The 21670-nt window shown below is 39.8% G+C and overlaps 1 protein-coding gene across 1 annotated transcript; it reads right to left on the reverse strand.

The window, feature by feature from the left end:
- Window positions 1-1300: 1300 nt before the first annotated feature.
- On the reverse strand, window positions 1301-21642 carry lars1b (leucyl-tRNA synthetase 1b). Its single transcript, XM_020097182.2, has 32 exons — window positions 21392-21642; window positions 20897-21018; window positions 20240-20327; window positions 20025-20105; window positions 19673-19810; window positions 19200-19361; window positions 18759-18871; window positions 18323-18386; window positions 18080-18168; window positions 17698-17923; window positions 17504-17591; window positions 16847-16923; window positions 16575-16628; window positions 16335-16475; window positions 15630-15707; window positions 15382-15467; window positions 15062-15127; window positions 14785-14867; window positions 13231-13369; window positions 12527-12739; window positions 11760-11817; window positions 11311-11374; window positions 9891-10074; window positions 9348-9438; window positions 8936-9076; window positions 7657-7797; window positions 5801-5911; window positions 5486-5596; window positions 3933-4037; window positions 3025-3120; window positions 2566-2698; window positions 1301-2224 (listed from the first exon to the last, which is right to left on the reverse strand). Exons 1-32 carry the CDS (start codon window positions 21395-21397, stop codon window positions 2019-2021), a joined length of 3555 nt encoding a protein of 1184 aa, XP_019952741.1. The 5' UTR covers window positions 21398-21642; the 3' UTR covers window positions 1301-2018.
- Window positions 21643-21670: the final 28 nt, after the last annotated feature.

Here is a 21670-nt window from a genome sequence, read left to right on the forward strand (position 1 = left end):
CGCCGAGTGAAGAGCTAGGAAGTGAGAGACGCACTTCAGAACCAATGGAACACCTGAGGTCCGCGTTAGAGGGGACTGACTGCGTTCATGCATTTCCTGCGGTCTGACGTTGACCTTTAGATTTAGACTCGTACAGCATTAGCGTGCATGTGTGTGTGTGTAAGAAAGAGAGAGGGTGGGAGGGAGAAATGAGGGGAGGTAGGACAGTGTAACGACCACAGGTATAGAGGCTCAGACAGTTCACACACACGCATGTCGAAAATGTAGTTTATGAAAACCAGCTGCGTCCTCTTAAATCTCTGTTTCAGGAGGTCAAATTTGCCATTTTCAGTCAACTCAAAGAAAAATATTTCTAGAAATGTTTGAAATCTCTAGGTCAGTTCCTTTTCCGGAGCCCCTTTGGCAACAGTTGCAGCTTTGAGACTTCGGCAAGTCTCTACAAGATTTGCACACTGTAGGATTTGGGCAGTTTATCCCATTCTTCCTTGAAGATCCTCTCAAGCTCCGTGAGATTGGATAGGAAGTCTGTGAGCCGCCATCTTTCAAGTCCTCTCCTCAGATGTTCTTGTGGAGTTTGAGAAGTCTGGCTGAGCCACTCAGGGACACTCAGACTTGACTGCACTGCTGTGCTGAAAGCTGAACAGTCATCCCAGGCTCAGGTTGTGTGAGGTTTTCTTTCTGGACCCTTTTTAGAGTTTGCCAGACACGTGTTCGGTTCTGGATGTACATCTCACGTCAACTTTGATTGGCCCCAGCCCCCATTCCCCTCTAAAAATGGCTGGACGCATTGAGTCAGTAAGTTGAGGTTTCTATCTTCAGACTAGGTGCTCAAATCTTACAAACTCACCCCGCACAGCTACAGTTTGCTCAGACTGAGTTCTCGCCATCGACACTACAGAGGCAACGTTCCGGAGACCTCCACAGAAACCACGACACAGATGAGATTAGATAAGACTTGTACTCAGAGGAAATAAAGCAGCACAGAGAGGAGAGAGACTAAAGAGAGGAGGTGAATATTTCACAATTGTTATTATTTCTCTGGAAAAGCACAAGTCAGACATGTGCCACCCACGCTGAGAAAACAGGAAAGCTGTCTGACGGGCTGACAAAACACAAGGGAACGACGTGCTGCACCTTCAATGTTTTAAACATCAGCAGAAAAAATTACCATCTATATGAAAACAAAAGGCATCAAGGTAGATGCAAGAGCAGTGACAATGTATTAACATAAAGTAAGTGGTTGGTCAGCGATGAAATCGGCAAGGTGGTGCATGTTTGTTCATTGAAAACATCCGAAGGCTTCCTCATACAAATAGTTGTTTATTTATTGAGTCATATCAAACCGGGAAAACGTCAACAGACAATGAAAAGACAGAACAGAACCAAAATCCTGGTTTTAAAAACCTTTCTTCAGCCTGGGGTATTTAGCTAATGTTTGGCTTTTTTCACACCATTAAAGATCCTAATTTAAGCAATAAAGACCTGATGGTCACAGAATTGTATCAGTGGGAAGGGTTATTAAAACCATGAACCATCTGTTTTGCTCAGATCAAACCCAGATGTGAGAGTACAACTGGATGAGAAGGTCCCATTTAGATTCCGATATTCCCTGAGGCAGCGTTCAGCAGTGACGAGACGAAGACGAGTGAGAGCTCAGTGTTGCATCAGTGATACGTTTCGGGTTTTAAACATTGCATCATTACATTTTTTATTTTATTTTGTTCATCTTAATTTCTTTGTATTTTAACATCTTAGAGATGGTTTTCAATGCGTTTTTATGTTTGTGATCTTTCAATTCTAACAAGTGCTGTAGCAAAGACTGCAGTGCACAACCATTAATTATAAAAACATAAATACATTGATAGTTGAGTCAGTGTTTGATGTATACTAGTCAAAATGTCAACATTGTATCATATTTCATGATGCATTTGAAACTTTCCCAAATGTTTCACTGCTGAATGTGCCACCATGCACCTGTGTGTCTGTATGTGTGTGTGTGTGTGTGTGTCCAAGTTACTCTAATGAACCAGATAAACCAGAGAGTCACCGATGTCCACGGTGAGGCCGTTGTCAGCCACAGTGACCCTCTTCTCCTCCAGATTGATGCTGAACACAGATTTACTCGAGATGGGCAGCTTCCCCCTTTCCTCTTGTCCCAGGACGGGCACCTGGCGAGGCCCCAGCTTGGGGTCCTCGTACCTCATCAGCTTCACTCTGGACAGGTCTGGTGTAAGAGACGGATCAGGGGTGAGGAGGGAGAGAGGGAGAATATTGAGACACAGTGGATGGATGGCCATAGCAGACATCAAGTGCAGAGGGAAGGTGTTTAAATAAGTTTAAATGAGAAAGGAGAAGAGTGACAGGGATCCATGTTGACCACCAACAACCTTGATCTCTGTCCAACCTAATAAACTTAAATCCAACTGTTGTGAAACACTTTGATCCACGTTAACATTTTAATTGTCTGATTATAACATTTGTTTTTGTATATTAACATAAAAAAATAATTTGGGTTGCCAACTATAGTAAATGAATCTGTGCAGTGAACACATTTATCTTACAAACCTTTGAGGAGTCTGTTGACCTTGGACAGTCTACGGATGAGGCTGTCTCTGCTGTCCCCCTGCCGGACTTCAACCTTTGTAGAAAACATGCCATTGCAGGGCTGAGGGTTGACCAGGGACAAATACACTCCAGGCTGGGTAGACAAAGGAACAACACAAGTGCACATTTAAATATTTAATTTGAGTGTGCGACAACCACTGTTATAATAACAAATGATGCACACAGTTGAATAAGCACAACTGGAAGCATAAAGCAAATTTTCAAGTGCAGCAACATTAGATCTTAAAGCTGAAATGTGAATATAAAAGATTGAAGATTCAATTTAATATGCAACAATAGATTTTATAAAGAAATTACAAATGCTTTCCCTTAATATTAGTTATAAAATTATAGAAGTGAATGAATAAATAATCTAAGTATAGTCTAAGTATCGTATAGGTATGCACTGAAAGAAATTACCTCCGATCTGAAAACACTGAACGGTTTCCCTGGGCAACAGTCCTCCTTCACTTTGTCGTCAGCCTCAGATGCAAACAGGATGTCGATCTGTTCCAACTATAGAGTCGATACCATGTGGAGAAAATCAAAAAAAGATCAGTGATGTTTGTCAGCGTGAGAGTACACAGAATAAAAAGATTGTAAACAAGAAGAAAACTCTTCAGTCACATTCTATTGAATAAACACTGAACAGTCTGAGTAGGTTTGGCTTGAACTCAACACAGTCAAGTTTTCACAGCAGAGAAAAAGAGCGAAAACTTCCATTAAATTTCCAAAACCATAAAAACCACTTCTCTGCTGATCATTCATATTAACTGCCACCTCTCAAGCCTGTGGTGTTTGTTTCACAAAAGACAGATTTGGTGTCGTTTCTGTGGCTATTCGTCTTCTGCTATGATCGATCAGACACGTGGGAATTGGTGTCAGGCAGGGTATTACTTGTTTTTTTGTTTTCCCTTTCCTGTGGTTAAATCTGTGCTGGTTTTACAAAGTTATCTCAGGGCTTCGGTTTTTGACTTGACTAAGCTCCTGTGTAGAAAAAAGATTTAAGGGCTTTCCTGACCAACAGCTGAGCTCAGGATTGTCTCAAGTTTCTTTTGCAGAAGCGGTGAAAAGCTGTAAAATGGAGGTAATTTTAAAGAAAACAGACACAAGACAAACAGAACTTTATCAATTAAACCTCTTCAATTATTGGCATATATTTGGGATGAGCAGTTTCTTGTGGTTATTGTCTAACCTTGACAAATTTAGGGACTGACAGAGGATGGCAGGTTAATTAATTTTTGATCATTTTGGTTTGAAAGGGATGGGATCTCCCCTTCTGGTGTAGCTTAAATGTTGTCTAATTCTTGGACTGGTTGATAACACACCTCCAGAGAATTAGTTAAGTAGACCAGGTTTTCCATCAGAACTGCCCGCTCATCAAACTCCAGCTCCAGATCCAAAACCCTGGGCCCGTTCTTCTCCAGGTTCTCCTACAGAACACAAATAGAATCACAAGAGATGCTGACTTCGCTAATAGACATTTATTCACAAAAAATAATCTGACTTCTCCTGAGAACTGAACAAGAAGTTAACATATTGAGTTTTAATTTCAATAAGAGGAAAATTGATATTTAATCCACATACTGAAAACATCAGATATAATTCTGTATTATGGAGAATGTCCATTGTTATTCTGATGTTGCCACAAGATTAGGAAAAAAAGATGCTCTCTGAACAAAAGATGCCAAAACAAACCATCACAAAAGGAAAGCTTGGGGAGAAGAGCTCAGAGGCTTGAGAAACAAACCATGGTCCGACACAAAGCTCTTCATTACTATTTATTAGTTTCATTCTGTTTGATCACTGTGGACAAAACAGAAACACCCGAACAAAACCCTGAGCACCTGGGAGATTAGATATCTAAAATTTTAATGGGCATCGACCCTGTGAATTATTAGCAACTTGACCTTAAGTAAATATATAACGGAAACAATAACCACTGTGAGACTTTAAACTTTAAACAAACACTTCCACTAGCAGCGAGGAGGTTTGCAAAGAAATTTAAATATTCAGAATGCAAAGCAGCTCAATTGTGAAATCTGGGAATAAGAATGAACAAAGACGTGTTGAGTTGTGGCCAGGTTGTTGCTTCATAAATAACAACACATTTTGAATTTCTATGAACCAAAAAAAAGAACAGACTAAGTTAGTAAGAAAAGTGAGTTTTGTACTTTCAATTACTAAACACTTTGCATTGAAATTCTGAAGAAACTGCTGGAGTACTTGATCTGCAGAGTGTAATGATGTTCAAACTGTTCTGACATATTGGCAACAGTTTTTCCATTGTTTCTCACATAGAGGGGGAAAAAAAACCCCCAAAGCAAAACAGTCTTTGAAAACACAGACTGAAAACAATTCAGCAGAACTACCAGAGCCGACTTCCGACTAATCAGAAGCAAGGCTGTGCACAAACACAAGAGATAAGCCACCTCACAGACACATTGTGTGAACAGATTCTTAGGCGGTAAACAAACTCGCATTGAGCAGAAAAAACGTTATGGCACGTGTGTGTAGACAACTGACATCCAATGTTTATAATATGAAAAACATGCATCATTATGATGCTCGCTTTGGTGGTGGACAGGACGTGCCTTTACCAAAACGATTACCCATGGTGAAGTCACCATTTAGTTTATGGGTTGCTGTTTTGAAGCCTCAAGTTAAGTATTTTATCCAGCACCATCTTGGTTTTATGAAAGCAGATGTAACCATATTTAGACAAAAGCATGGTCATCTATTCTACTCTTAAATGGGGCATACATTATAAAATGAACATCAGACTGTATTGAACTGAGGACTTGAAACTACACATCCAGACCATAGAAACAGACAAAAACAAACAGTTGTATACTGTCCCCTCCAGCTCTTTCAGATGTACCTTGATCATGGCTACGAAAGGCATGACTCTCTTCATGTATTTCTTCAGCTCAGGCAGGGCTCCCAACTCGCTCGCTATCACTTTGTTGTCAGGAAGGACGCCATTGTTGCTCTGGACAGAAGCCAAGAAAAGACACAGACAGGAGAAGATAAACAGGAGCAGGGAGAAAGATGTGAACTGGGTAACTGATAAAAAACAAGATCATCGAAGACACAATTATCAGGTATTTCAGTGAATCACTTTGCTATGGGCCGCAGTACTTCTGCATACAAATGAAATATGCTGCGTATGACTGATGGCTTGTTGGTTTCTTACCTTGTAGTGCTTGCCGAGCAGGGATAAGGCACTGTGCTGCCAAGGAGGGTAGCTCTTGGCTACATAGATGTTGCAGTGAGAGGGCTTGGCTGGGGGCTTTGAGTCTCCTTTCTGTTCATATTAAAAAGGAGAATTTCAGATTCATCTCACTTATCCTGATCATCAGGCAAAGAAGCAAACGGTGCATTTGGATGAATCAAGAAGCCAGCTGTGTTGCGTGTGCGATCTTCTACGATGAAGATGGGCATCTGTGAACTTATATTACATGACAGCTGTCAAGTCTACTCTATTCCTGAACTGTATGCGTGACTGTGTGTTCACATTAATGTCATGTCTATAAATTAAACATTAGGAAAATTAGAGAAAGCTGTTGCGTTTTTCATTTAGAACTGACAGTTATATAAATTAGTTATATATAAATGTATCAATGTCTCCAGTTTTGGTATTTTCATTTCATTTTGCTAATGAAAAGGTAGCAAATCTGCACCTTAAATAAAGCCCATTAATCATTAATATGGCATTCATTACAGTTCTCTTTAGATATGTAGGCTTTATGTAGACTACATAGACTTTTGGACAATCATAACATCAAGTCTACTATAATTATGGTCAAATGACACTATGGTCTGCTGGCCGGGGGATGTATCTGCCTCTTTATATATTTTCATCATAAAAATGAGGAGAAAAGAAAAGAGACACTTTCTCCTCTTCTCCCATAATCCCTCATTTTTGCCTCTGTGGCACCAAAATATTTGCAACAAATACTTCAGTACTTGTTTTGCTTTTTTCCCAGCCGCCTACAGTCACTTGAAGTTCCAACCTGTTAAACAATAAAACACATTCCCTGCTGGGAACACAAAATGGAGTGAAGTCTTTTAAGTGTATCTAAAAGGATTCAGGATTTCATGGTAGAGACAGAAGGTGATAATATCAACTAGAAAGACTTTCGCCTCGGAGAAACAAACATTTAAATTCACTGCAAATCATAAATCATTTGGATCTGCCCCATGTTTTAATGTTTTTTTCCCTGGCACATGCCTCATCTCTTCACCAAGGTCAGTGCTAATTGGTTTAATACTTTTTGCATAATCCTAGTGACAGACAAACAGACACAGGTAAAAACAAGAGGACGTGTGGAGTGATTGCTACACATGTAAGCATGCGTAACACGAAGTGAGAGAAACTGGCGAGGGGATGTGTTTACACTGAGAGCAGAAGTCATGTAGAACAAATTTTAGAATAGAATTTTTAATAGAACTAGTTTTTATGTTGTGTTTTCAAGAGGAAAGTCACCTCACTTTGTAAGAAGGTGATTGTTTCATACTTGAAATAGCTGCATTCTTAATCCACTTCAAGGTCAAATCCACAGTGTGGAAAGTGATAAATATTCAGGAAGTTATTTATCTGAACAGCAATTATGTTATTCAACGAAGCTCAAGCTATTTTTAAATCAGGAATAGATTCATTAAGGGATTTGAAATATTCATGTTTGATTAGAAGAGTGAATACTGTTTCAGACATGACAAAATGCTGCAGAACCCCAGCTCTATTTTTGGCTGCTGCTTCCTGATATTTTCCAACTTCTCACAATGTTGTTTTTTTTTTTTTTTTTTGCTCCCCATCAAATAACAATGAAACTGTTAAACAATACCTGAGAGAGAAACGACTCCAATATACTACAGTCTGTGATTTAATTACTACACTTAACACAGCCAGACTTCTACTGGATTTCATAAAACTGTTAAAACAAATGCCATAAATTCCAAAGCATTTACATAGTCTCTTAAAAAAAATCCATTGCAGCAGTAAAGTAGAGTGGTATTAAACTTGTGAAACAACACAGACACATATTTTACCTTGCTTTTTGGAGGAAGCATGTAAGCTTTGAGTCTCAGTCGGAGGTCGTGTGCAGTCTCCATCAGGTACTGAGAGGAACGAATCAGAATCTCATCGACTGGTCCAGCCAAAGGCCACGATGCCTTCATCAGAGGGCCAGTCTGTCGGGGGGAGAGGATGGTAGAAGGGTATTGATGAGAGGAAACTGCTGTTGGAGCATTCTAATTTTAAGTAAGTGTTGAAAACAAACACAAAAGTTTGAGGCTCACTGGAGGTAATTAAACAGCAATGCCAGAGTGTCATGCACCTTCATAACAAAATGAGGAACGCAGCTTATTAAGTGGACCCGTTTGCCAATTAGGGCTGCACGATTTATCTCAAATTTACTGTCATCGTGATATCAAGATGCACGATATATACGTTTCGCAAAAGACTGCTTGAACTGCGATAAATAGTGTTCCATGTGCCACACATTCACGCCTCTGTCAAATTTCGTGCTGCAACACGATACATTTCGGTAGAGCTGTGGACGGCTCCCTGAGTGTCTGCCCCGAACGTGGTGGCGCTATGGCTGGGCTATGTGCCCTCTCCCTCAAGCTGTTCGTGGACCCTGCGCCCGTGGCCAGGTGGAATGTTTTTAATAAAACCAATGATGTTGGAATAGAAAATAGAAAGTGTCTGCATAGGCTACTCACTGTGTGGGGTCTCTGTTAGCAGTGAAAACAAAGCAGAAACTAGTGCCAATCTCAATCTGTTGTGTGCACTACTGTGACCAATGAGTGCCTTGTAGCTCTTTAGCTCACAGTGCTGAACACATGATTGATGAAAAACACTGGTTGTGGGGCTTTTGTTGTTGCTAAGCGACAACTGAAAAGCCCATATACAGAGCAGCAACACTGTTTCATATTCATAAATTTCAGTGTTAAAAATACTCTTGGCTCTCTGTGCTGTGGGGAGTGTGAAACGGTGCGTGTTGTCCTTCCATAGCAAAGAGAGAAAAGAGCTCAAAGTGTAAAGACAGACTCCTGGTGGACATGTACACAAACAGGGAAAATGTGTCAGTAGCTATTTCACACAGGTAACCAGCAGTGGGATCAGCATCACTGCATGAAGCGTGTATCCATTTCACATTGTTGATCCCAGGTGTAATCATGAAATGTTACTCGACACAAGATGATAAAACGTCTCCTTTGAGTGTTTCTGTTTTAACTCAACAAATAGAACGGAGAGCGGAGAGGATGAAAGCCTCAGTAAGAACATGAAAACAACAGCATGATGCCCAAGCCTGATGTATCTCACCTTTCCCAACAGACCCCAGGTGTATTCACAAAGGTGTGGGCAGATGGGGGCCAGCAGCAGAGTTTGTCTCTCTATGAACTGGAAGACAAGGTCCCTGTGCATTCCCTCAATAGCCAGCTCACGGTACTTATCTTTGGCTGCCTGCACACACACAAAAAAACAAACACGAAAACACATCAAAAAGGTCATCCTCACTGGTTATAATATATTTCCTATCCAATACACTGAATTCAATCTAGTGAATGCACCATATGGACGGAAGGGGCGCTCAGTCATGTTGTTCTCCAAATACTGTTTAACAGGTCAATCATCCATAATATCATCTCATAACATTGGGATGAAAAGCCTGATTGTCTGTAACATGCGAGGATGACTCCAAGAGCATTTTTCTTTAAAAGCACATTTGATTTACCTGGAACTCAAAGAAGCCACTCTTCAGAGCCTCCTTATACATCATCCTGTCGTAGTGCTGCTCCGTCTTCAAGATCCCTGCGTTCATCTCACTAAATAGAAAATGAGGTCCTTTCAATCACTCTGCAAAAACTCAATGTTCCATTCAAGTTCCACAAGTTCAGGATCTTCCGAGGGAATCAAAGTCATACTACATCTCTAACCTGTGAGTGTCAACTGTGTATCTTGGGTTTATTCATCAATGAATTCAGCTGAGTTTATAAAATAATGTTGCAATGCAGCATGAAAAGAGATTCACTTTACAATACATAAACCAATGTATCGGTGATTTGTCCAACTATCTACTAGTTGGTTGAAAATATATCATTTTCAAGAAATTACAAAGTTTAGTTCAAGTATTGTATCTCTCATATCTATATATATATCATTATTGTTTTATAGACAACAAAAAGCTACTGGAAGATTTTTCTGACTCTATAGACGTGATGTGAAGATTTGACCTGGGTAATTTATGTGAACTATAAATATTGGTGCCTGCATCTACCTGGAAAAGACCCGATCGTTGAAGGTGTCAGCAGATCCTGTCCTCAGGTTGTTCTGGTTGGCAATCATCTCCTTCACCCACTCCACCCACGTGTAGAGACGCAGGATGCCAGCATCTGCCATGGTTTCTACGAAGTTGGCATCTTCCACGGTATCGCCGGCATCGGCTAAAGCCAGACGCATTCCTGCGAGAGGAAATAAAGACGTGTGGCATAAAAGTTAAAGGAGGTTGGAAGAGTAGATGCCAGTTTACATGTTGGTAGAAATTTCCCATGCAAATCAGCTTCCTTCTCTCCATTGCATATGTGATAGGCTGACATTATATATAAAACCAGCAGTCCTTGATCCTACAATACTGAAATTAGCTTTTCTTTTCTCTTCTGCAAAATACTTCAACAACTAGGCAAAGTTCACAGACTTAGAGGAAAACTCCACGGTCTGAAAAAACTTAAAATATCTTGCAGACATGACTCCAAGGTCTTAGACAGGAAGTCAATTTAATAAGTCTATCTCCAGTCAGGCCATAGGGTTCTTTTCCCCCATGGTGGAACAGCTTCTTGACAGACACATCTATCCATTATTCAGCTCTTTCAGAACATTAAAGAATAGAGGCGGTAGATCGACTGGTGCTCAGATGGACTGAGGGCAGCAGGGATGGATATCAGGGTTAATCTAATTAGAAATGAAATAAGATAAAATGAGCTCCCCTCAAACAAAAGGCTTTACTCTGAACTTAGATCTTGAGAAACCAATCCTACTACTGTGCATCAATTGTCATTCTTGGTCTTAGAACTCTGTGGAAATCTTGTCTTCCTCTCATGTTCATATAAATATTTGACTTCAGACCTCACATATTTCATTTTTCCTCTGGAACTCCTCGTCCCACGGAGAGACCGATGATAGCTACTGCTTTTCAGGAATGACGATTATGCAAATACATGAAAATTCATCACCGACTGGAACATTTGTGTTGCAATAAAGCTGTTGGACATTATCTTGTTTCTTCTGGTTAAGAGATCATATTGAATATATGCAGCCTTACTCGTTATATTTAAAGTACACACAATTACTGTATTGAAACTCACTGCTTGCGGCGCACTATAAGGGATCTGACATATAAAATGGTTCGTAGCATCCAATAAACACTTCCGTCGTCTTACGAAGATGGGGCATTTTCTAATTATCTTCACTGTGGGATATAAGACGTTTATGGTATAATCAAACATAATGGCCCGTGCACTATGGAGACTCACTGTAATCACTTCTAAATGCACACCTGATGTGTTTGCTGTCATATTTTTCGATAAATGTGACAGAAATATAGACATTTAAAAACAAAAAAAAAGGATGAGAGAGGAAGAGTGAGTAAAAAATAAGAAAGTCAACACGGGAGACACATATCAAGACAAATCTGAACGTACCATCTGCTGAGAACTTTTCAATGGCTTGGGTGAGAGTGAGGAAGTTTCCAGTTGATTTGGACATCTGGTGAATAGAAAAACAGATGTTAGACGCCACAGTCTTTCAAGTACGCCCACCCAAGTATAACCGAGTTCATTACGAAGCACAGAGGAATAAAATCATTGAGTCACAGACTTTGTTTCAATCTACAACAAAGCAAAACTAAAAATGCAAATGAGCAGCACACAGTAATTACATTTTTTACAGCTTCAAACACTCATCAATTACTCGCACACATGAGTCGTTTAAACAAATATAACTATGTTCATTTTATTACTTATTAATGTTTAAAATCTGTAAAAAGCTTATTTCTCCACAGATTATACATTTAATTAGAGTAATATATAAATGTGTTAGAAAAAACTAAACATTCAGATTAATACTTCACAACCATCGATGTTTGACTCACCTTTTCAGAGTTGAGGAGCAGATGTCCATTGGCTCTCACTGCTTGTGGCCATTTCCCACTGCAGAAGTGAAAGTTCTCATTAGCGTCAGTGTCATCGTCGTCGTCATCATCATCATCAAGGATGCTGCTCATTTTTTACAATCATTACCCTTGTATTTCTAATAGCCTTTCCACAGAAGAGTGAATGCACATTAGAGCAAGGAGATATGTTCAAAATCAATACTATGATAGCAACACATTTTCCAAAAGTGATGTGCATCTCAGTAACAGTCAAGCTAAATTAATAAATCTTTCAAACTTGTGGTCTATTGTTCTGCTTGACATTATAAACAACTCTCTACAGAAGCGAAACAAAAAGGTAATTTGGAGACCAGGATTTTGCAAAAGAACAATCAAGTTGATAAACATATATACTGAATTAATTTCCAGCCCTGATGCAATGACAAATAGACAAAAGTGTCTAAACCAACTCAGCTAAGGTAAGCAGCTACTCACACAAGCGTCACATTCACTGCGCAAACATAAGTTGTATCTTATCCGTGTACATCTTGATAAGAAAACAAGTGTATTTGTCATTCAAATTACTTCTTTATCAATCATGAAATATGACAAAATATCACTAATGTAAATAATCTACATTTCCTTCCACATAAAAAGATACTTTATTTTTTATTTGGAATCACCGTTGTGTGTTGTTGTGAATTTTATTACAAGCAATAAATCTAGCTTCTCATTCATTTGCTATTCTATGAAGTTGGAAAACTCACCTGTCTTTCGGCCACATCGCCACGTGGTTGTACAGGTAATATGACAGGTGGTTGGGAACCAGGTCTTTGCCAGACACACGGACGTCCACAGGGTACCAATACTCAAACTCCCTCCTCAGCCTCTGCAGATGCTCTTTAGGGATGTCAGTCTTGGGGAAAGGAGACGTCTTGAAGAAGATGAAGTCCCACACCTCCCTGGTCATTTGCTCTGGCCTGTGAGAGATAACAAAAAGAAATGAAAGGAAAAAAGAACGATCAAGGTTAAAATGGGGGGGGTGTGATGAGCTGCAGTGAGGTGAGAAGTAATTAAAAGCATTCCTATGCCTTTTTTTGTCATGCAGTGTCATTTCTCTTCTCAATTTTATCTCAGTGCTGACTATGCTTTAATGAAAGCTGAGCTATGAAGTTCACTGATTTAAAAAAATGCAGCATTCATCATTGAGTGTATGTTTTATTTATATATTCTATATTTTTTACTTAATGGATGAATACCGACAAGCAAATCAACTTAAAATGTCTAAGAGGCAGCATCCGTCAGTTGAAATGATTTAGTTCCGTTATTAAATCGGAGTCATTTCTCCCCCAGGTGAATCACGTCTGTGGATGTTTGACAGCAGAACAAGAGCAGGAAAAGGCTTAAAATATTAATGCTTAGGGATTAAGCATGTTTACTTTGGTGTGTAGATGTGTGTGTTTGTCCGTACTTGATGCCCAGTGGTGAGGCTCCCTGTCCGTTGAGCACGCCGCCCTGAAGAAGGTGGGCTACAGTGTAGTAAGCCATGTAGATGGTGGAGTCTGATAGTGACTCAATAAGCCACTGCTCGTCCCAAGGAAGCCGCGTTCCTATGGTAACCAGGAGAAGTGCACATGCACAGACACACATGATCATAAGAAAAGCGAGTCAAATAATGATAAAAAGCAATTGTTGCCTGCACTGTATTGACACAATCTTCTGTTGTTTTGACCGCCCTGTAAAAGCTGGTTACATGCTGGTGCCAAGAAAAACAGCCACACAATGGAATAAATCCTGGGATTTATTGGATAATCCTTGGCAAACAAGCTGAGAGAAAATTCTTCATTGTCAAATAAACTAAACCAAAGCACATGTGGCAAACCTGTTGTTTTCACAGAGTACGGCAGCTTGTTTCTCTCTTTCAATAAATTGTTGTTTTTCCTTTAAAATGTTGTTTTCATTGAGGCTTAGAAAGTGAAGGAGAAGGTTACTTAAGCCATCAACCTCAAAAGCACCACTGTAGTGTGTTGGTGCGTGTTCAGAGATTATCATTAAAAGCTTTTACTTGCTTCCAATGGTTAAAAATTCAAACTTACTGCATGCTTGAGGCTGATTATTTCTCAGACCCACAGGTCAAGTCAGGCTTTGTAAAGCACTTTAACATCATCATTGGTAAGTCATTAACATTAACAAGCAGGATGAGCCAAGATTAAATGTGAATTTTTCTAAATAAAATGAATGCACCTACTCACAGATTTTAAATGAAACAAAGGTAACTTTCTTTGCTTGAGTTACAAAGGAAAGTGCACAGATCACACAAAGATAATTAAAGTAATTTATCTATTATCTCAATTTTGTTAAAAAAAAATTTTAAAAATTACAGGAGATGTTTGGTTTGGGCTCCAGTCTGTCTATGGCTCATGAAAAAAAACAAACTATAAAACTTCTGTGATCACATTGATCAAAAAACGTTTGCTTCTGCATCTTTGCAGTCAAGCTTTCTGCGTCCAAGAAATATGTGTGTTTTGAAAAGTATTTTTTGCTTCTACAAATAAGAAATGAGAGGACTACAATCAAATCTCTGAGCGTCATATCAGCCTGTTCATTTGTGATGCTGGTTGTAAAGTTTGTGCCACACATTCTGAAGGTGTGAGGGGAAATTTCTACAGTAGTTCACAGCAAGCATAGACTGTACTTCACTGTCCTGTGCTGTGCGCCAGCTGGCATTCAGTCTACATTTATTCCTGTGGGAGCAGAAAGGCAGACTGGTGCTATGTGCATTATCATCAGTCCTCTGTCTCCATCTATAGACCATAAAATACCCACATAAACATCAGACACATGCGAGTTCAAGAAGACTGTAGCTCAGGATCATCTTTGGCAAAGGGGTAAATTTAATAACACAAGCTATAACATTGCTTTTTAATGACATTAAAAAGCAAATAAACCGCAAATAAATAATGTTGTATAGATCACTCTCATTAACATTCACTAGAGTCCTGACACGGTGGATGAAAGCACTTACCAAGACCGTAGGTACGAGAGCAGGCGTGCTCCTGTAGCCAGGCCAGAGTTGCCTCAAAGTTTTTCCTGGTCTCATCACAAAATCTAAACATGCACACATTACACTTGTATTAAAGTAAAGTAAACACAGGAGGATGCAGTTGTTTGTATTTCAGACAGTACTCAAGACATCATTTTTTCACACACTACAGATTATAGTTTCTAGCCTTTGACATGATCACTGCAAAAAGTAAAATATGACAGGGAAGGAGATGCAGTCTGTCAGGTCAATGACTTACGTTTCCAAAGATTTGAGTACTTCGCCGGCCTGCTGCTTCCACTCAGCATCTCCATAGTCCAAATACCTTAAAGACACATAACAGTGAATGGACTCACACTGCCATTCTGCACCATATTTTGAGTTTAGTTATTTGACATTATTGATTTATTTTTTAAGGAGCTGCATGAACTTATTTAACAAAGATACAGCCTCATAAGAAAAGGGAAAATCTTTGAACAAATAACAAATGCAGCTTCATAGCTGTCAAATTATATTATATCACTAATGCACACGCTCAATGTTATAAAGCCCAGAGATTCTTCTGATCAGAATACTTACCACTGGTCACAGAGAGCGACGACACACTCATCAGCTGAACGTGACATCACCTGTTTTTCTGGCTCCATGTAGATCAAGGCCTCACCCTGTGATATATTAACACAGAGCCAACATCATTAGAATGGATGTAAAATCAGCATGGACAAAAGAAAGCTCCATGCACAATCCAGGATAAAGCCAGGGTTCAACATCATCCTGCCACATGTTGTTTGTTACTTTACAAACATTAGAAACAGAAAATGTCTTACCTTCTCCACCATCATTTTCTGAATGGGTTTCTTGACATCTTGGACCTTCTGCCCCTTGTAGCCATCAACCAGCATTATCTAAGACAGGAACACAGAAACATATAATTCATACTGATGCTTTTCATTCACAATTATGGCACCTCTGCAGTTTGTTCAATCACAAATGACCATAAACGGCTCAGTGGGAAGTCCCATATGCAAAACAGTAGGTGCTCTGCTTGATATGCTGCTGTATCGCCCCCTGTAGATTGTGCCTGCATTTATGTTCCCATCTCTTTCTAATTTACAGTCTTCTGACATCGAAAGCAGATTAATTTGTAAATTTTAACATAAACTATGTCATAATATTGTTACAGTAAAAAAAGGGGGGGTTAGCAAAGATGAAAAGTAAGATCGCTGGGCCTCGTGTGTGTGCGTGTGTGTGTTTGTGTGTGTGTGTGTGTTGTACAAATTCAAGGTTGCTCTCAAACAAACTTTCTCACTACTAGACAGAACCAAACTGTGTGAGAGCAACACATGACTATCAGCCGGCCAATAAATAATTGATTCTTGCCTCAAGGTGTGAATCACTTGGTTTGTGTCTGGGAGATAAATCTTCAAACTTCAAACCTTCAGTTGAATCCACATGGGGTTTAAAGGGGGGCCGGCTTTTTGCTGACCTGTGTAGATTTTTTTTTTTTCTTGTTAACTGCTAAGTCGACTCACCCCTTCATAAAATCCTTTCAGGTAGACTTTCTCCTTCGCCTCAGCCAACTTCTCTTTGTCATTCTGACTCTGGATCTTCAGCTCATCACACACCAGTGGAGCTGAAAGGTTCCCATAGCCAGGAATCTCTATGATAGGGACCTGATATGTGTGCACACATGAAAAATACAGTTTAAAGTTTCTGAATTTCTATTCACATTTATATCTTTTTACTATACAACCTGAATGAAATCAGCTTACCGGCTCAAAAGGCAACACCATCTTGTCCTCGATTCCATACTTCTCCCGTAGAGCCTTTTTAGGAATACAACAGCATCAATACAATTCAAAATCTAGCATGTGCCTTTAAATGGACATAGTTATTTCCTCTGGAATTTATTTAACCAGGGGTTGAATCCACCAGAACTTCTCAATCTCTTCAAATGTTTAATAATAGTTTTCAAAATGCTTTGTAAATTTCATGCATGTTCTGTTTTCTTTTATTGATTTTAGTTAAATGTCTGTAACCTCACCTGTTTCTTCTTGATGTCTCTGAGAGCAGCGATGTCATCAGGAGCGTCTGAGGGGACACTGGTAACAATCCCAGTACCTGAGGAAGACAGACAGGGCATAAAATGTACTTATGCAAATCAGGAACTTAAATTTCTCTCTGATAATTTAAAATTACCATATACAAATTTATAATTGATAAATTATTAATTGCCACCACATTTCCACAACTGCCAAGCTGCTGCAATAAAGTAGCTAACAAACTGGGAAAAGGGAAAGAACAAATAACTGATAATTCACTGTGACTCATTGCTTGGTCTGCTTCTTTGAGACTAGTCAGTACTTTTCCTCATGCGCCCCAACAACAATCCGGGCCAAAAAAGTCAAGGAAGAACGAGGGATAAAGTCCTGTGCCTAAAATATTACCTGCAGCAACAGGAGCTAGAATAAATTATCTTTTTAATGCTTTTTAAGAGCATTTTCTTAAACCTTTTGACAACTGTCAGCACAAGTTCAAAAGAGCATAACATGCCCCCCAACTCGAGCGTTTTCTGACTGCTCTGAGCAGCAAAACTGACAATTCAACAGCAAGGGCATAATGTGACATTATTCTGCCCCCCAAAACTTTTTACAAATAAATCTAACAAACACAACCTCTCTATATTCACAATTCCTCATACCTTTGTCCTCCTTGATGGTAAGCATGGGCAGAGCGTAGATAATCTTATAGGAGGTCAGAGGTGCACTCAGGGCACAGCCAAGAATATCCTGAAGAGGCAAAAAAGATTGAGTGATTGAAAATAGGCAGAACAGACGCACCTGCAATAAGTTTATGTTTTTGGCCACAGAAACTACCAGACACAATTATTAGTACCTGTCCCAGTATTTCCATGACCACGGGCACCACTCCATTCTCTTTGGTGAAGCCCTGGTAAGACATGTTCCTGGCAGATCTACTGGTGCAGATGAAAATGTCTCCGTTGGTTGTCTCAAAGGCGACATACTTCATGTCGGGTCTCACCCAGCAGTTGGTCTGACCGAACATGGTCTCTGGTCTCAGAGTGGCAGCCACCAGGAAGATGTTTTTCCCTTTCATGCCGCTGCGGGGAGGAGAGCATCGACACTTCAACTCCAGCATCACATCTAGACTTAGTGGTATTGTATATATCAATATCTGAAACATAGTTATGTGCATGTAAAACTTTTTCTTCCCAACCAGAATTATTGTTAATTAGTGCTGTGCTGTGATTTGTCACCTGCTGTAAAAGACTTTGGACTTGAATTTTGCTGTGTACGGCTCCACTATCTTCATCTTGACGAGAGTGTACTCCTGAGGTCCTACTCCCTGCAGGGGAGGATAAATTGTTACTGTTACATGAGGAATTTTCTTCATCCACAATAATCAGCCAGACCAAGCAAAAAGAAAATGGTACTTCATATAAAATCCAATGCCCATGAATGTGATGTGAGAATTAGTGTGGTGTGGTGGTTGAGTGTACCTCGCCTGTCTGCCTGTCGTGATCCATGCAGGGCTGCCCATCCTTGGGGGAGAAGATGGTGTACCTGCAGAGGGGTTAGAGAAGGTGATATTTACAACTAAAAGAAAATGTAATTCTGCTAAAATAAATTAATAAATTAAAATAAACTGCTGGAGACCAAAAGGAGAATGTTAAGGTCAGTTATCAATCTACCACATTAAGACAAGTACCATTCAAAGACATTTTCCATGCCTTACCCAATTAAAACAAATGACACTGGCAGAGCCATTGACACATTATTGCAGGCAATACAATTCAATGATGGTGACAGCAACTAAGATAAATTACTCCTAATTTTCTCAGTGTTCACTATTTCACTGGAAGAATGGTGCTACAAAGCAAGAAAAAAAAAAATCAAACCTCTTAATTTTATTACAAACCTCTCGAACCATCTCACCTTTTACCAAACTTGATCTTTTTTCTCTCCTTCAGTGTGATGAACTGCCACCTGACGAAAGAGTCGTAGAAGGGGTTCACATCTGTGGTGATGAATGAACGCCTCCAGTCCACCTGTGACATGATAACACATTAACATCATTCAGGTACAATCTATTTAATTCTATTATTGATCTAATTATCAACGAGACTAATAAACCTTTCAATTTGCATATTAGGTACCAAAAGACATGACTATGTGCACGTCAAGTCCGCTGTCTAGTGTTTGTCTTAATACATTTGTTAAAATAATTAAGCACAATTATATTTAATGACGACAATAAAAAACAAGGTCAATCAAAGCATAGATTTATGTATTCTGTTGTATAAATGGTCAGACACAAGTAGATACAGAAACAATAAGAAAGCTGTATGCCTGCATTAGAAGAATATATTTAGTTACCTTGACACCCATCTGTTTGAGGTCTTTAACAGCCAGAGGAGGGAAGTAGTCAAGCCAGTGATCAGCATTGGCAAACCTGGTGATCTCCTGGTCCCTCAGGCCCAAAGACCTCATAATGTCCCACTGGTAAGTAGAGGATCCAGCTTTGGCAACTGCTTTACTCTAAAAGAGGAAGAAGACAGGGTGGTAATATTATAAATAATAAGTAAAGCATGTGGATGAGTAGTATAATGTGGATAAGAGAGATAAAATAACACATGAGCAAGAGACATGTTCAAAACATTAAGTCCTACATGTTTATGGGACTTTATGGGACTATACCTAATCTTATAAAGAGTCAGGATAAGTTGTTAATAAATTCAATCACTTCTGACTTTCACATGAAAATACAAAGATTATTTTTAAGGAACAGATTATCTACTCCACTGCATATCGTTTAAAATGCCATCAATATTTTCCCTCAGATCACTGACCTTCTTGCCCTTTGCTTTGTCCTTGATGATGATTTCATCAGATGTCTTTGGCTTCTCCTTCTCTTCTTCCTCCTCATCTGGAAACTCTGGAGGGTTTCCATACAGCTCCATCTCTCTCTTCAGCTTGTCTGCACAGGCCTGGTGGAAATAATATTAATGTATGAATAGCAGAGGGAAGGAAAAGACAGAGTGTGTGTGTGTGTGTGTGTGTGTGTGTGTGTGTGTGTGTGTGTGTGTGTGTGTGTGTGAGTGAGTGTGAGTGTGTGAGTGTGTGTCTCAAGGAATGCTGACAATTGGCATTCCTAAAATGTCACAACACTTGTGTAATGATCGTAGAAAGAAGAACACTTACTTTTATTGGCATCCCTGTGCAGTGCAGCCCAAATGGGAAAAGGCATTTTTTCCCTTTCAGAGACTGATAACCCACACCAAACTGCAAGAAAAAAATGAACAGCATCAACTCAGAGACCAGTGATAGTAGTTTGATATCTGCATTTCAAGCATCTGTCATACGTGCAGATGGACAAAGTAAATTTGAACACTTCCTGCTATTGTTTGCAAACTCACCTCACACTTTGACAAGCTGAACGTATGGCCAAGGTGCAATCTGCCATTCATGTACGGGTAGGGGAAGGTGACAAAGTACTTGTTTTTGCTGCAAGGAAAAACAATGTTTGAGAACGACATCTTAGGAATCAATGCTGAACTTACTTCTGCCAAGAAGATTTTCATCTGCGTTTGAAATTTGGTGGAAGGATGGGGCATTGGACAGGGAAGAAAATCTTTTGGCAGGGATCCAGATTGATATTGCCAGTTGCACTTATCTTCACCAATTTCCCAGGGAATCTTGATCTATCAGTGTGTGTAATTTTGTGTGGTTTAATTGAATGTAAGGAGACTGTTGGACCTAGGCGGAGGTATGCTAGCTACTGGGGGCCATTCTGGTTTTAATATTTAATCAGTCGTTAGCGGTATTGGCCCCCAAATATCTGTATCAGTCAGACTCTACTAGATACCCACAATTATACAAAGGCTTTTAACGATTTGTTGCAGTCGCAGTTGTATCAGATCAGTTCAAGTAAGATATTCCCATCAATATGAAATGCTTCCCTCAGAAATCCTCTTGCAGCTGAATACATGACAATACCTGGTTCAAGTGTGTGAAAGAAAAAAAACCACCTCTGGAATCAAACATAGGTTTCTTCTACATGACATTTCACTCACTGTGTACTTTCCCCAACTGTTGAGGGCGCATCCTGATCAAATGTCCTCTCCCTCTCCCACTTCTCCTGGATGTCAAGCTCGATCTTCCTCAAGAAGTCCAACTTTGCTGTTCCTTTCCGCTCCTGCAGTAAAAACAACCAGAGACGAGAGAGTTCATTAGAGGAAAACTGCAGTGCGAGGATTCCTGCAAGTGAACTCACCACACATGCCATGACAGAAACAAATGCAGAGATAAATCACATTTTAATGGACATGTTAAGACACGAGAATTAACATGAATAGAGGACAGAAGACAAAAACATTAAACAGTTGATAACAGCTGTTTTATTTCCCGTCCAACTGAGTCAGTCTATTTCTGCAGTTGGCTCGACTAGCTCAACTAGCTTGTTAGCTAACTTAGCTAACAGCAACTTACTACACTGACATAACGTGTCTACTTCCTCTAAAAGCGCGCGTACCACTTTCTGCAGTTTGTAAATAGAGAATCGAACCTACCGTCATTTTGACCTAAGTTACCAGCGGGTTATTCCTCAGCTGCTTGAACAGCACAACTAGTTTTCAGGCTGACAGGCTGAACACACGCCACCGGTGCCTGGCTGACGACACCAAGGAGCACACTCTCGCGGGGGGTTGCTGGGAACTGTAGTCCGCTCGACTTTACGGGCGTCGCGTCACTCGGCGTTCGACAAATTAAACAACCTCGATTCTCGCGATGATGCGTGAACGAGCGGTGTTTCGTTGAACTCGCGACCACGCAGTAGCTCGTGCGATTAG

This window comes from Paralichthys olivaceus, chromosome 15 (assembly GCF_024713975.1).
Source record: "Paralichthys olivaceus isolate ysfri-2021 chromosome 15, ASM2471397v2, whole genome shotgun sequence".
Classification (NCBI taxonomy): Eukaryota; Metazoa; Chordata; class Actinopteri; order Pleuronectiformes; family Paralichthyidae; genus Paralichthys; species Paralichthys olivaceus.

Coding starts and splice junctions, on each gene's coding strand:
- lars1b (XM_020097182.2), bottom strand. Junction 18,387..18,758: donor AAGATCAAGTTTGGTAAAAG/GTGAGATGGTTC, acceptor ACCCCTCTGCAG/GTACACCATCTTCTCCCCCA. Junction 5,912..7,656: donor TGCTTCCTCCAAAAAGCAAG/GTAAAATATGTG, acceptor TAATATGAACAG/AAAGGAGACTCAAAGCCCCC.